The sequence below is a fragment of the Equus caballus genome, chromosome 28 (assembly GCF_041296265.1).
Source record: "Equus caballus isolate H_3958 breed thoroughbred chromosome 28, TB-T2T, whole genome shotgun sequence".
Lineage (NCBI taxonomy): Eukaryota > Metazoa > Chordata > Mammalia > Perissodactyla > Equidae > Equus > Equus caballus.
In genome coordinates, this window is record NC_091711.1 from 33881372 (window position 1) to 33897780 (window position 16409).

The following is a 16409-nucleotide window of genomic DNA, read 5'->3' on the forward strand; positions in this document are numbered from 1 at the left end:
TTTGCCAAAAAACTTTTATTCAGTTTCAAAATCTGAGGATCCTAATTTTTCCTTCATCTTGCTACATATAGGGACCATTTCTGGGATCAGTTTGTATATCCTTTCGTTCACTTCTTTATACATTTAATGGTTACTGAAAACATGCTGGGCACTGAACTATGTTTCGGGATACAGAAATAAATAGAAACAGTCTCAGCTCAGGTACTTATTAGCTTATTGGGAGAAAAAATGAGGAAACACATTTTTAGATTAAAACACAAGAAAAACTATAATAAAAACGTAATCAAAGGGGTATTGTGATGCTCCTTTGAGCCCCAATTAGAAAAGCTGTGGAACAATTTATACGATACCATTAGGTATTAGAGTAATAACTGCAGAGTGAAGGATTCTTAATAGGTAACCACGTTGTAGGTGGTTTAGTGCAGTTGAAGGCAGCGTCAGGACAGGAGTTAGATTCTAAAATCACTGGGTTCTGCCTCTTCAGAGTTGGACCTTGGAGAACTCCCTTAGCTTCATTTTCTTCATCTGTGGAATTTAGAAGAATAATGCCTCATTTTTTGAGAATTACATATAAGGCACTTTGCACAGCACCTGAAAAGTAGTATGTATTTTATAAATCTCACCACATAGCTTGACTACTTTTTGGAATCTGGCCCTTAGTTTACTTTGTAAGAAAAACAGAGACGATCCTTGGGAAGACAGACAGACATATTCACAGGGGTAGTGGGGAAATCATGATGAGTCATGGATCTTTGAATAGTTAAACTTAACTGTTCCTGTCTACACAGAAGGGATAAGATGACAAGCAGCCAGGAGGTGGTCCTGATTGTACACCTCAGAAAGGCTATTTGAACCTTTGATGTCATACCTTTTGTAGAGTTCTTTAAAATAATTAAAAAATACCGAGAAACTTAATATAGTGACTTACTGCTTATATGAATACAAGTCTAACTGATTGTCTGAAACTAATAATAATAGAACTTATGTATGGATTGTTTTGTAGGGCCTGGATGTTTTGGAAATTATGAGAAACATTCATATATTTGTGTCTCGATACCTCTATAATCTCAACAATCAGGTGAGTGAGTTTTAGACTTTTTTTTCATGTGGCTAGATATATAGTAGGAAGGCTGAGGGGCAAACAGTTGATTCTCAATAATGAAAATTAGTAAAGCAAAGCAAAAAATAATTGTTTAGAGATCATCTTGCTAATTCTTTTGCTTTGATGGTATTATCTTCTTGAATGACTTTCCAGTTAAATTATCTTTAATGAAACAGATTCTAAAATTTTTTTGGGTAACTGACCAATGTTTGCTATGGGTTATGTTGTTATTTAGCCTAAGTTTGTTTCATTGCAGATTTTTATTGAACGAACAAGCAATAACAAACATTTGAACACTATTAATATTCGGCATATTGCTAATTCAATTCGAACACATGGCACAGGAATCATGAATACAACAGTAAGAACCCTTTTCGGGTTTGGGTGGGTAATAGACTCCTGTTTAATTTGGTATTTTGGGAAATAGTTTTCTCATAGAATGTTCTGGTAAATGTACACTACTACCTGTTTATACCTGAATTTCCATTTTTCTGGTTGATATAATAAAAAGGCCTGGCACTAAAATTGTGTTGGATGTGATGGAAGTTCTGTGATACAAAAAGCACTTTAGAATATCTTACCATAAATAGTATTGGAGATTTGAGGACATCAGTATAAAGATAGATATCTGTGTGGGTTGTCTGATATTCTCTGAAAATTGCTTTTGAAAGCAGATCATTGATAGCAGTTTATTTAACATCGGTCGTGTTCTTTTTTGGGGGGGCTTACTAATTATTTGATATCCATAAAAATAGCTTACTAAAATTATTTTGAATCTTCTTAGAAATAGGCATTCAGTCACTTGAGGGAATCACTTGAATGCTATTTTTCCTTCTATGGGAAAAGAGAAGTCTTTGAATTTATCTGGTTTTCAGGACACACTTCTCAGAAAGAAGAATGTGAATGCTTAAATAGTAAAATATTATGAAGCATATTTTGGAGTAAGGAAATAGGGAGAAGTTACGTGACTGGAGAGTCACACAGGGACCATTTTTGTATACAGCGAGGGAGCCAGTGAAGTATTTGCGCTAAGTGATGTGATTGGAGCTGTACTTTAGTAGTTAGCAATATAGAAATTAGAGACGGAGGGAGTCAACGTTTCATATTTAAAATGGGGAGTCACCTGTGTAGGGATCATGTCTGAACCTTTCAGGATAAATAAACTCTCCTTTGACCTCATCTATCAGACACTCATTCATATAACAGGTATAATTATGAATGTATTTTATGTGTCTCAGGCACTGTGCTGGGCACTTGGGTGAGAAAAGCAGACATTTCCTGCTCTGATAGTAATTACTCTCTGGCAGGGGATATAGTTGTTAGTCACACTAATGAATGTAAATTCCTGGTGTCTGAGGATGAGAAAAGTGAGCACAGATGAACAAGATCAGAGGCCGGTAGAGTTACCCACTGTTAAGAGTGGGAAGGATAAAGAAGAGATACTGTTACTAGGAGATCAAGAAAAAGCAGTGTTTACACCACAAAAAAAGTTCTGAGAAAGCGCTCATTCTGTAAGTGGGTAAATGAAGACTGTTAAAAAGGGCATGCATTTGCCAAAGCAGTTAGTCACATTTGAGGGTGTGGGGATGGAATTTAGTGCAGGGCCTCTGTCTGTAGTTCAGAATTAATCTTATTCATGTTATTTTGACTTTAATCTCAGCCGAAATCCTACTTTTTTGGGGTTTTCTGAGTCTAGGTCAGGGCCTTTGTTATTCATTCTCGGAGCACCCACACTTCTCACTTTAGAAATTATTGCAGTTGAGGTTTAATTTTATTGAACATAACTTGTTTAAAATGTCTGTCCCTCCTGCTAGAATATAAACTTCACGATGACAAGGACCATGTCTAGCATGAGAGCAGGGACATTGCCTTGCACGTCAGAGGTGCCCAAAATATTTGTGGATAATAATTGAGTGTTTACTGTCTTCCTTCAGGAGAGTTCAAAGAGCAGCATGTTTCTTACTTGAGTATCACCTAGACACGTGGATTAGTACTAAGTAATCTTACAGATGGAGGAACGTAGAAACTTCTGACTGTGGTTTATGGCTTAAAAGTAGGGTGTTGAATCTGGTTTCGTGATTCTCACTACAGCATGTGGTCTATTATGAGACTATTCGCTATTTTTTTCTTTCTCTTTTTCCTTTTGTAATAAAAATATTTGAGGGGAGTTTATAGAAAGTTCTGTAAACTTGGGCAGTGGGGAACTTCATTTATTTAAGTATTTCTGGTCCAATATGAATTATTTATTTATTTATTTATTTAAAGATTGGCACCTGAGCTAACAACTGTTGCCTATCTTTTTTTTTTTTCTGCATTATCTCCCCAAATCCCCCCCGGTATATAGTTGTGTATCTTAGTTGCAGGTCCTTCTAGTTGTGGCATGTGGGATGCCACCTCAACGTGGCCTGATGAGCGGGGCCAGGTCTGCACCCAGGATCCAAACTGGCAAAACCCTGGGCCACTGCAGTGGAGCGTGCAAACTTAACCGCTTGGCTACAGGGCCGACTCCAAAATGAATTATTTATGAGTATTAGACTTTATAAAGTCTCATATAAATTAGACTTTATTTAAATAGATAATTATTATTCAGTAACATTGATATAAATTAATTTTTATGTTAACTTTTCCAATTTTTTGACTTTTACTTTTATAGGTTAATTTTACCTACCAGTTTTTGAAGAAGAAGTTCTATATATTTAGCCAATTTATGTATGATGAACATATCAAATCCAGATTGATTAAAGATATTCGGTTTTTCAGGGAAATCAAGGACCAAAATGATCATAAGGTATTTTAGACATTTTTTTAAGGTAGTTTGATTCAAGTTTTGAGTATATAGCAAATGTTTATATTAAAATTCATTATGAGGATGTCTGCTGGGGTTTTAGTTTTCTTTATTATTTTTCACATCATGTCTCCTAGATCTGGCCCACAAGTTCCTTATATTTTCTCTTAGAGTTTCTTACTCATCACATCCTCTGTAGGCTAAGTGTAAGGGAAAATTGAATGATCCATGTAGCCAAGTGTTCCTTGTCTTTCTTTATTTTAAAATAGTACAAAAGCAATACATGCTCATTTTGAAACATTTAAACAATATAGAGTGCATCAAATGTCCTCCTTCGTTTCTCTTTCCTCCCAATTCCATTTTCTGGAGGCAGTTGCTGTTAAAAATGTAATGTGATGCCTTTCAGATCATGTGATAAGCATAGGTATTTGCACATACGTATTGCTTTTTTCCTAATAAAAATGGAGTAATACTATGTATACTGTTTTGCAGTGTGTTGATCATGTCAGTACATACAGACGTCCCTCATTCTTTTTGTGAGCTGATGGTAAAGATGTATACCGTAACTTACGTAACCTTCTCCTGCTGACAGGCATTTAGGTTTTCCTGATTTTTCAGTGGTACAAACAGTGCCACAGGTAATATCCTTGCACATTTGGCTTTGTGTATTTAAAATTAGGATACGTATTGCCAAGTGCTCTAAAAATACTGCACCAGTTGACATTCCCAACTATAATTCATGAGAATGCTGATTTTCCTTCACCCTCTGGGCTGAGTTCTCGCCTAGAGAAGTGAGGAACTGTCAGTGGTAACAGACAGAGGCCCGTAGCCATGTGGGTAGAGAACCAGCAGGCTTAGGTGGGTTTCATATTTGATTTGCCACATCTAGAACTATTTTAATTACCCTTCTTAAGTGTCACCTAGTTCTAATCTTCTTGTATACCAATTGGTAGTTCTCTTCAACGTCAGAGCAGCAAAATATTACTTTCTAGTAAAATAATTAACAAAATTATAGAATTACCGTTATCAGTAGAGAATTGTATTAACTACCTCATTTTCATTGGAACAGAAATTAGTAGTATTCAGGTAAATAAATAATCATACTATTGTTGTGTAAGAATTGTTTCCATTTTTATTAATGTAAAATGAGTAATTTCCTAAGTCATTTAATCAGCTGAGACTTGAAAAATCTTTTTTTTTTGGTCATGGCAACTAAAAATTGTAGCTCTGCTGATGTGTGTTATTTGGGAAGGAGTGTGTTTGTGTAAGTCCCTATTACCTGTTCAGCCCACGGAAATGTGCTCGCACATCTCTGAGCAAATGTTTCTAGGAGGAATTGGTTTCTTTTGTCTGTCTGATAGAATAGGTGGGTGTTGGGAGACTAATAATGGTGGTGGGAATCTTAACTTTGTTGGCATTAACAATTATTCCCCTTAGCTAATGTCAAAAAGAAATTTAATTTATATTGACCTTGAACATTGGTGGGTTTTGTGCAGTAAATTTTTTGTCATTAGACTTGAGTGATTTTTTTTAAGCGTAATGGAAATACAAAATTAGGAAAGTGGTAGTGGCATGCTTGATTTGGTGGGCATTTTATGCTTTAGGAAGTCTTTATTAACAAAGGTAGTCTTTAAATTATCTCTCTAGTATCCTTTTGAAAGAGCAGAAAAATTCAATCGAGGCATCAGAAAACTTGGAATAACCCCAGAGGGACAAAGCTACCTCGATCAGTTCAGGCAGCTCATCAGTCAAATCGGTGAGTTATTATGAAAGTGTCGGGAGATGAAGTACAAATCTCGGTACTCTGTCTCATATTAAATATCTCATATGAATAAACAACTTCGTTTGTGAGTGTCTGAGTTCAACTTTATTCCACTAGAGTAGTTTTCTTACCAAAAGTTTTTCTAATGTGAGTAGACTCTTCGTGCAGAAATAATTGATAGACTATGGACTAATATAAGTTAAGTAAAACCTCTTAAATTAAAAATATATTTAATAACTAACTCATCTCAAAGACTATAGTCATAATAAATAGTCAACTGGTAACTATTTATTGGGTACCTATTCTGTTCTCAGTACTGTTTTGGGCTTTTAAAAGATGTTCTTTCAAGTTACAGCCTAAATGCAGAGGTATAAAATATTTATGTGAAAAGTTAATTAGTATTAGTTAATAAGTTACATATAAATTTAAAGATGAAACATTAAACATTATAGTTTTTCTATGATATATCATTTCATATTTATATATAATTTCTTGATTTTTCCTTCTGCCTTACAAGTAGAACTTGTCTTCTGAAATGTGTTATATTTAAAAGCAAGAATGCAGTTAAGAATAATCATAGATTAACAAAACTTTATACATGTTAGAGCTTTCCACATGCATTCTCTCTATTAGTGTCCTCACAACAGCCCCCTGAGAGAGCGTGTAATCACCACTTTAAAGATGGAAAAAGAGAGACTCAGAGAAATGAGTAGTGTTGCTCGCACTTAAACCAGGGTTTTCACCTCGGAGTCCAAAGGTGGTGTAAATTCTTCACAGTTGTAGACACCAAGCAATTAGTAAATTCTTGAGTATAATTTGGTAAAACTATGCCTCCTGAGATTCGTTCGTTCATTTATCAAACATTTGCTAAGAATCTATTAAACAAATATTCTTCTAGATGCTGAGGATACAAATAGCCTTTGTTTTCAAGGGGCTTTAAATTTCCTCGTAGGAAAGGTTATAAGCATTGAGTTCTGGAGTCCAGTCATTGAACACCAGCTTAAGTTTTATAAATTAATTGGTTTACATAGAAGACATTTTTATTATGTGTTAGTACAAGAACTTAGCTTTACCTTTGTAAGTTTTTTATTTTAAACGATTTAATAATGAGGTATTGTCACATCAGTACTATTTACTTCATGGAGACATTTGATGTCATATTACATTGTAAACTTCTGGAGCAACAGTTCTTAACCCTTTTTTGAGAATCTGATGAAAACTGTGGGTTAATTCCCCCAGAACAGTGCCCTTATGCACACACATACATGATTTTGCATATAATATACTGGAATTCAGGTGCTTAAAGTTAGAGTCCATGGACCTCAGATTAAGAGCTGTTTTTCTAGAGCATTGTTGCTTAAAACTTTATTCGCATTCACAATATTAGAGTTGTTTCCTCTTATGAATACTGCCTGTACTATTGTTTCATGTTTTTATATTTTTTACAAATACAATAATCAGTAAATCATGAGTTTAGTATGCCTGCCATTTTTCCCATAATACACATCAAGATACACATTTTTCCCCTAATAGACAAAAGATTATAATGTCGCTTCAGTTGCCACCAGGATGCATTCTACAATTGGAGAATGTTGTCCTTTTCACTTTGTTCCGGCATTTTATTCTTTATTCTTTTCTTAGAAAATATAAATTCTTTATCCCTGCTTATAAAACAGTGTAATGTAATGTAATGTAATGTGCTCTTGAGTCTGTTGAATATCTTGAGAAAAGAAGTAAGGAATTCGGAGCAAAGTGAGAAGCCCTTTTGTCTAATAGCCTGCCTGCTGGGAGAAGCATAGCCACACCAGCATTACTGAGCGTTGACTGTGTGCCAGGGCTGTCTGGGTGCTTTCTGTGCTCTAACGCATGTAAAACTCACAGTGCCAGGAAGGAAGTAGTATTGCCATTCATCCATCCCACAGGTGTTTACTGAGGACAACAAATGTGGTGATATGTATGACAGTAAACAAAGTCTCTGCTCCTTTAGAGCTTAATTTAACAGATGAGGGGACTGAGATAAAAAGTTTATAACTTGACATAGGTCTTACAACTAAAAACTGGCAGAGTCCAGATTTACACCCGAGTTGTCTGGCTTCAGAGATTTTGCTCTTAAGTGCCGCTCTGTGCTTGGCCTCTCATTAGCACATTTTGATCAGCCAGATATTGGACTAACAGTTTGGAGGACATCAACGAAACTAGATAATTGAATTTTTAAAAAATGCATATTAAACATTTTACCATCATCTCTCATATTGGGACAGACCTTAAAATAGATTCAGTGATACCTACCATGAGGGTTGTTAAAAACATCAGATAAGATAATGTATGTAAAACATATATTACTGTAATGATTGTGAAATGTTGACTGCTTCTTACCTTTTGTCTGTTCTTTCTCCCAAGTAATTTCAATTCCGTTGAGCAATATATGTTGGAATTCCTATTATGTGCCAGAACATGTTAGCTCTCGGGATTATCATGGGCCTTGCGTTGTTTAGTTGGAGGGAGACGCAAATGAAGAGATGTATGATATGTCAGTGATAAGTGCTGGGTAAGGAGATGTAATGGGGCTGGGCAGTGCTATTCAGTGATGCTCAGGGAAAGCTGTAAGGAGGTGACATTTGAGCAAGGACCTAAATAACTTGAGGGAATAAGCCATGTGTATATCCAGGGAAAGAGTATTCCAGACAAAGGCAACAGTAAGTGCAAAAGCCCTGAGTTGGCTTAGCATTCTTGGGAGTAGTCAGGGGCTAGAATGGAATTAGTGAACACCTGAGTGGTAGGGTATGATAGCAGAACGGCAGCAAGGGGCGTGATCGGACAAGGCTATGCTGACCATGTAAGGAGTTTGGATTTTATTCTGTGGCGGAAAGCCATTGTAGAGTTTTCAGAAAAGGAATGATAAGCTCCAACTTAGTTTTAAAAGAACCACTAGCTGCTACATAGATAAAAGATTGAGGGGTTGGGATGCTGGAGGCGAAAGGAGGGAAATCAGGAGGCCATTGTGTATTGCAGTGGTCTGGGCCAGAGATGGTGGAGGTTTGGAATAGGATAATAGCTATGAAGGTGGTGGAAAGCGGTTGGATTCTGGCTATATTTCGAAGACAGAGCCAACATAATTTGTCCATTGATTAGATAGAAAGTGTGAGAGAAAGAAAGGCTTGAAGTCAGAGATGACTTCAAGGCATTTGGCCTGAGCAACTGGAAGGATGGACTCAGTTTCTGAGATAGGAAATAGAATTGGGAGTGAAGATCGTGAGTTTGACTTGAACATATTAAATTAAAAATTCTTCCTAGTTGTATAGGTTTAGGCATTGGATAAAACCTAGAGGAGTAGTCCAGGATGGAGATAGATATAAATTTAGGAGGCATCAAATAAAGACTTTTTGATATCACTTCCAGCTTTGTGTGTGTGTGTGTGTCAGAGAGAGAGAGACAGACAGACAGACTGACACTCAGTGTGAGAAGGAAGAAATAAATGTTTGATTTTTTAAATGTAGTCAGCATTTAATGAATTTAGTTTATGAAATGAAAGTTAGATTTTTTAAATATTTACTATAGATGTATATAAGTATGTACATTTATATTTTAAGCACACAAATATTTTTATGGAGCAAGAACTGAAGTAAAGTACAGCAGAATCTTTTGGTACTTAGGAGTGGAACTTGGTAACTGACTGCTATATATAATGGTATTCCTGATTATTAGAGTTTAGAGTTACTTGTATAAATATCTGATTTTTTTGTGTGTGCTTTTTAAGGTAATGCTATGGGCTATGTACGAATGATAAGATCTGGTGGCCTTCATTGTAGCAGCAATGCCATTAGGTATGGATGCAAACATTTTTGCCTTGTTACGCCTCTTAAAAATTTTATGTTATGTAAATCTGTCTTCATTGTAAGTAATATTGTAGAGAAGGTTATTTTTCTTATTGCTATATTTTGAGATAAAATATGGAAGAAAACTATTCTACTAGTTAAGTTTTTTTCTCCTTAAATTTTAAGACTACAGTAGACCTTTGAAAGTCTTTATTTCTCTTAAACTTATAGTTAATTCATCAGTATGTTTGTGAATGGTTCTAAAGATCACATGATTTTAAAGGTTAAAATTTGTTATTCATATCTAAAATTATCTTTTAGAACTAAAATGGTGATACTAATAATATAACTGAAATGCAAATTCTTTCCAAATATAGAGTTGAAAAATTTAGAGTCCTACATACCACTTTCATGTGTGTGTCAACTGCACATAGTTAACTTGCCTTAATTATTTCCTTCCCAAATTCTTATGTAGATTTGTTCCTGATCTTGAAGATATTGTAAATTTTGAAGAACTAGTAAAAGAAGAAGGTCTTGCAGAAGAAACATTAAAAGCAGCAAGGTAATCTAAGTTTGGAGATTTGAAAAGTGTATGTTTATATAAAACATTAAAGAGAAGGCTAGAGGGTAATATATAAACTTATATGTCAGTGTTTTTATTATACAACTTATGGTTTCAGTTTATGAAATATAATTTTTTTTTAAGACTACAGTATTCTGAGATCTTTCCAAGTTCACCAAAAAGGGATCTTCTAGAACATGCTAATATAGTAGCCCCTAGCCACATGTGGCTTTTGGGCACCTGAAATATGTGTGGCTGGTCCAAATTGAAATGTGCTAATCTGTGAAGTGCATAACTGATTTTGAGGATTTAGTATTAAAAAATGAATACCAGACATCATTAATAAAATTTATTCCACTTGTTTCTGTTTACTTTTTTTATATTTCTGCTTGCCAACCTTGTTCTATAATACCAGTCCTTCATTTCACGTAATCTGGAGCAGCGCTGTCCAGGATGGTAGCCACCACCACGTGTAGCTGTTGAACACTTGAAACGGGGACTGATTTCAAGTTTTATTTCTTTAAATTTAAATAGCTAACGGCTCTCTTATTGGACAATGCAGATCTACAGATTTGAGTCAGTAGTGATCTTGGAACATAATTGAAAACTTGAGAGAGGTATGCAGAATTGTTAAGAAATTCTTTAGAAAACTCAGTTTTATTATTAGTAATTATAGCAGTTGTTGAGTCAGGCATGCAGAGGCACCCTGGACACAGTAGAGACTATGTGAATATCAAAAAGAATAATGGTAGACGTCAGTTATAGTGTAGTGAATAAAACAAGACCCTCGAGTCATTAGTGATAAGAAGAAAGGTTGGAGGAGCAGAGGGAAAGTCCCTTTTTACAGGAGCTGATAAGTATAGAAGCGAGAAATTTCGGAAAAAAAAAAAAGTCACTGCTCTGTAACCACCATTATAATACTTGAAATCAGACAGAAATCATCAATGGATTCTAAAACATTTTTGGAGAACAGAGTATTTGTTCACTATCAAAAATATTATCCCACAAATTGCTTATTAATCACAAAGGGAGAAACTATCCTCACGCTGGAAAGATTGATGTATTCCACCTTAACCAAGTGATCAAACTTAGCGTCACTGGTAACAGGGCATACTGACATTATGTGGCCTCCTGATGCAATCTGATGGCAAGTGCCTATATTGTATTCTTGCCAGAAATGTTTACTCTGAATTTTTGTGAGGAAACCATCTGAGACATCCAGAATGTGGGCATTCTATGAAATACCCAGCCTAGATGCTTAAAAAAACGTCATGTGAAAGACAAAAAAGGCAAGGAGACTACTCTAGATTAGGAGACTAAAGAGAGCTAAACCAAATGCAATAGTTGATCCTTAATCATATCCTAGATAAGGAAAAAATTAGCTATAAGGGACATTTAGGGGATAATTGGGGAAATTTGAACATGTATATAAGATAATACTATATTTTATTTTTGCGTGTAATGTACTGTGACTTTGTAGGAAAATGTCTTGGTTCTTAATAGATTCATACTAAAGTATTTATGGGCTAAATGACATGACATCTGCAATTGTTAAAGGTTTCAGGAAAAAAGAAAACAAATGTGGCAAAATGTTAAAAGGTGAATCTAGCTGAAGGATAAATGGGTGGTCATTATACTGTATTTTAACTTTTCAATAGGCTGGGAATTTTTTAAAATGAGAAAAGGAAATATACTGGAAAACGTGTGTGTACGTTTTTATGAGACTAAGGCCCCAACACAGATGATTTGTTCTGAAATATCCTCTTAGAGAGCTTAGTTCTTTGCCAAATAGAGAAGCTGTGTGCAGTCAATAAGCTATTTGAAATCAAGGTGCCCTGAAACGATTAAAATAGTTTGTGGCTTGTATATCAAAGGAGAAAATCAGACCTCTTATTAAATGATGTCATTCATTTAAAAATTGATGACCTTGAAAAAATATTTTGAAGCGGTTCAAGGAGGTCAGAGAGTGGGTTAAGATCTCCAGGGCGAAGTTGTCTGTGCTAGTTGCGGGGTCCAAATTTGTGCGAGGGAATGGATGCCTGACATCAAGTGGAGGAAAGTTCATGGCAGGTGAAGTGAAGGAGTTGTGGCGTTACGATGATGAATTGATTATCTAAATACTGAAGACTGAAGTGAGTCTTCCAGAATCATGGGGGAGAACTGGAGCAGGTGTCACAGTCTAGGTCACTGAACATGGGCAGTGGTTAAGAAGGGTAGGAGATGCCTTCCTTAAGGAGGGGTGCTTGGGCAGTGGGATCGTGAGTCTCGAGGGAGAGAGTTCTCCGTTGCAGTGGTGGGGGGTAATAATTCGAAAGTGGCGGTAGCCGTACATGAGGGACAAGGAAGGAAAAGCAGCTCATGTTTCTGGAGGTTGAGCAGGAGGCTAAGTTCTTTACATGTAAAGAGTCAGGTTTCAGTTGATGTAAAGTAAAGAGGTGTAGAAGCAGCATTAGTGAAGAGATTTAAGATGAAGAGGAGTTTATTTACAATGAAATGGAGTTCTGCAGGGCTCACTGCAGGAAGAAGCAGCAACAAAACTCTTACTTTCAGTTCCAAGATGCCCTACGATTCTGTTTTAGGGCCTAAGTTGTATTGATCAGCTCCCGTTCACAAGAAAATGAGTTCATGATGAACTCCAGGGAAATTTACTTAGAAATGTCTTATAATATTTCGTAATTTTGAGTGCTCTCATCTCAGCCGATGAGAGATGTATTTTAAAAACCATACATTTTTTTGAGAAAGGAACTCAATAAATAATTTTTGCATTTTAGGCATCTGGATTCAGTCCTCAGCGATCACACAAGAAATTCTGCCGAAGGCACAGAGTATTTCAAAATGCTGGTCGATGTTTTTGCTCCAGAATTTCGAAGGCCAAAGAATATACATCTCCGAAATTTCTATATCATTGTTCCCCCTCTGGTGAGTATTTTTAGTACCCAAAATGAATTTTTTAAAAAAGGTATTAATAAACAAATCCACTGTCTTTGCAGCAGGAAATGCACACAGACTATATTACTGACTTTCTGGTTATAGATAAAACTAAATGTGAACTCAGTGAATATGGTCCAGAATTTTTACCTCTTAGCTATGCAAAATGAGACTTACTTATAGTTAAGATAGATTTTTACTTGTTAATAACTTCCAGAGAAATCCTAGTGTGATTTAAATTACTCAAGTATACACTATTATATTTTATGTATATGTGTATATACACACACACACGTATACGCACGTAGACATACGTATACATGCGCACCATATAATCTTCAGGCTGCATTATACCATATAATCATTTTAAGTGATTCCTGTAGGCTGCCTTCAACTGTTAGAGTACAGTTATTCCTAACACATCTCTGATAAGCATACTGTTGGAGGACAACTCCTCTCTACTCAGCAGTAAGTACTCACATCTAGACTAAATTGTTAGTGCTTTCTCATTATAGTATGTAGTGTTCTCTGCTCTAATTCTGTAGTTGCCATCTAAGAATAGCTCAAGTTACCCAAAATTGCATTATAAAAACAACTGTTACAGTGGAGAAAAAAGTTAAGAAATTAGAGAAGTATATACTAGTGATGTTATTTTTCCCTAAAAGTTTCTGTAATAAAGCTGTTTTTTAAAACATTTGTAAATAGACAACTTCAAAATCTAAATATCACTGAGTAGATGAAACTGTTGATTACATCTCACTTTCATCAGGAGTAATAACCTTTTGTATTGCTGCCTGAATTGTTAACACATATCTTCTTACATATTATAATCATTATTATCCATAGAAAGTAGCTGATGGTCTATGGACAGCTTTTTTCTGTGTGAATTTTCTTTTCTCCTGTTTTTTAAATAGATTTATTGTTAATGCTCTGTCATCATAAGTGGCATAACTATGATGTAGCAAAAATGTCCATATTCATCTGGTAAGCATTATCTTTTCATCTTCAGACAGTGTTAAACTGGAGCCTGTCTGTCTTAGTTACACTCTCATAACAGTGTAGTGAACTTAGAGTGAGTTCTCCTCCTGTTTCTGTAATTTGAAGGGCGGTGTACTCAAGCCATAGTGCACAGCAGCGGGGAGGCGTTTGTGAGTTTGGGGAAGAGGGGAGTTTTGCAGGGCAGCTGTCAGAATTCAGTGAGTGATGGAGAAAACAAGATGGATTAAGAGCACTTCAAAGAAGTATAGGACACTATTCTTGTGCTTGAGTTTAGATCTAATTCCAGAAAAAAGACAAGCATAAATGAAATATCTAAAAAATATTTCAGTAACAGTTGATAAAGATTTCACAAATATGTGATTAAATTGCCAGGGATGTTTTGCAGGCAGTAAAAGTGAAACTTGATGTCTTGTTTCCACTGGAGTATTATGGTACTTACCATACGGTATCATCGTTATTTTTAAACAGGTCTCTTTTCCCTCGAGAGCTGTGCTATCCATATGTAGCCACAAGTGGCTACTTAAATTAATTAAAATTTTATAAAATAAAAATCCAGTTCCTCAGTTTTACTAGCCCATTTCAAGTACGCAGTGGCTTTTTGTGGCTAGTGGCCGTATTGGACAGTAAGGTACACAGCATTTCTCTCATTGCTGAGGATGCCGTTCTAGAGTGTGAACTCTTTGATGGTATTCATTTTTTTATTGTAATTACTTAGTAGTGCCTGGATATAGTAAGCTTCAGTAAATCTTTGTTGAATAATGATATGATTAGATAAAGTATTTTGGAGGAGCTGAATTTTTAGGGATGCGATTTTTTTGGGGAATTCATTTATCCAAATGACTACTAAGCATTTTTAACCAAGAATATGATAAATAGTATTTTAGAATGAATTGGGTGGGCGGAAGTAAGGACTGCCATGCTTAAGAGCACTTCTGCCTAAAGTAAAAAGGTAGCAGGCCTACTTTTCTGACTCCAGCTTTCACTTAGAGTATGGATTTGGGCAAGTTGCTGAACCGCAAGGCTCGGTGTCCTCATCTGTAAAATGTGCATATTTTATAATGAACTGTGTGCAAGGCGCTGTGCTTGGGTGAAGTGGCAGTTGAGGGCGTGCTCATACTTAAAGGACTTGGAAGGAAGACCCATTAAGAGACACTTGTACAGATTGTGACCTCGCCAAGAGCCTATTTAGATGAGGCGAGTGTTTCAAATCAAAAGGATGGGAACCTAGAAGAGATCCTATTTATAATTTTTGAAATATCTGTTTTAGAAACTAGATTCTGAAGAGTTTTTATAGCAAAGTCGTTTCTCTAATATGTTGTTATGTCTTTTTAGACCCTCAACTTTGTAGAGCATTCCATTAGTTGCAAGGAGAAATTGAATAAAAAGAATAAAATTGGAGCTGCTTTTACTGACGATGGCTTTGCCATGGGTAAGCTTCATGGAATTGTTTCCCCATTAGTGTTATGTTGACCTTTTAATGGACTTTTGGAACCGTGGTTGAGAAGAGGGCTGTGCGGTCTGGGTAGGTTTGGTTCTCCTGAGCAGCGCTTGCTGTTGTATCTTTTAGTTGGGTCATCTGATTGGTACACTTGTTTTCCTTCATTTGTAACCATCATTCACGGCCCCTTGGTGAGGCTACTCACTTAGTCTAGTTGGACCTAACATTCAGGCTTTGTTTTGCTTGTGTTTTACGGTTTGAGCATCTGTGTTTAGTTTCCCTGTAGCTTCCTCAGTTGCTGTCTGTGTAGCAGCGGAGGTTTTTCCCCACCCTCACAGCCATATGTTATCTCCGGGTGATTTCTATGTTATTTTTTTTCCTTCTTAATTGGCTTATTTTTAGGTCTTTATAGTTTCCTATGTTTTTTCTTTTTTTCTTTTAAGGAGGAATTAAACCATGTTGCTAAGCTTAACATTCCTTTATGCTGTAAAGTCTAATTTGAAAGAAGATTCGTTAAAAATGGTTAGCTTACTGTTAGGAGTTATTGGTGGAGTAACTTCTGTACTCATCGTAATTTAGCTTTGGTTTTGCTAATGACTGCAGGCGTGGCTTACATTCTGAAGCTTCTGGATCAGTACCAGGAATTTGACTCACTCCACTGGTTCCAGTCTGTTAGAGAGAAGTACCTGAAGGAGATGAGAGCAGTTGCTAAGCAACAGAATGTGCAGTCAGCTAGTCAAGATGAAAAACTGCTACAGACCATGAATCTCACTCAGAAGCGACTGGACGTCTATCTCCAGGTTAGAGGATAGTAACAGTTAAATCTGCATTGACTTTTTGATATCCATTACTTCTTGAAATCTGAAAAAACGTAAATCATATGGAAACTCTCATTTTAACAAGTGAGATGAATAGTGGTAATAAGACCATTTTTTAAAAAATTTATTTATTTTTTTGCTGGGAAAGATTCACCCTGAGCTAAACATCTCTTGCCAGTCTTCCTCTCTCTCTCTTTTTT

The 16409-nt window shown here is 35.9% G+C and overlaps 1 protein-coding gene across 6 annotated transcripts in view; it reads left to right on the top strand.

The window, feature by feature from the left end:
• WASHC4 (WASH complex subunit 4) overlaps nt 1–16409 on the top strand; it is a 71839-nt gene that overhangs the window by 50440 nt on the left and 4990 nt on the right. For 5 of the 6 annotated variants that reach the window (XM_070254584.1, XM_070254585.1, XM_014736782.3 and 2 more), the window contains 9 exons: nt 1004–1078; nt 1359–1463; nt 3756–3890; nt 5535–5643; nt 9407–9473; nt 9940–10026; nt 12798–12945; nt 15286–15382; nt 15995–16191. In XM_070254584.1, the coding sequence (XP_070110685.1) occupies nt 1004–1078; nt 1359–1463; nt 3756–3890; nt 5535–5643; nt 9407–9473; nt 9940–10026; nt 12798–12945; nt 15286–15382; nt 15995–16191 (1020 nt within the window). The remainder of the gene's footprint in view (nt 1–1003; nt 1079–1358; nt 1464–3755; nt 3891–5534; nt 5644–9406; nt 9474–9939; nt 10027–12797; nt 12946–15285; nt 15383–15994; nt 16192–16409) is intronic. The other variant, XM_023631816.2, reaches the window with a different exon arrangement.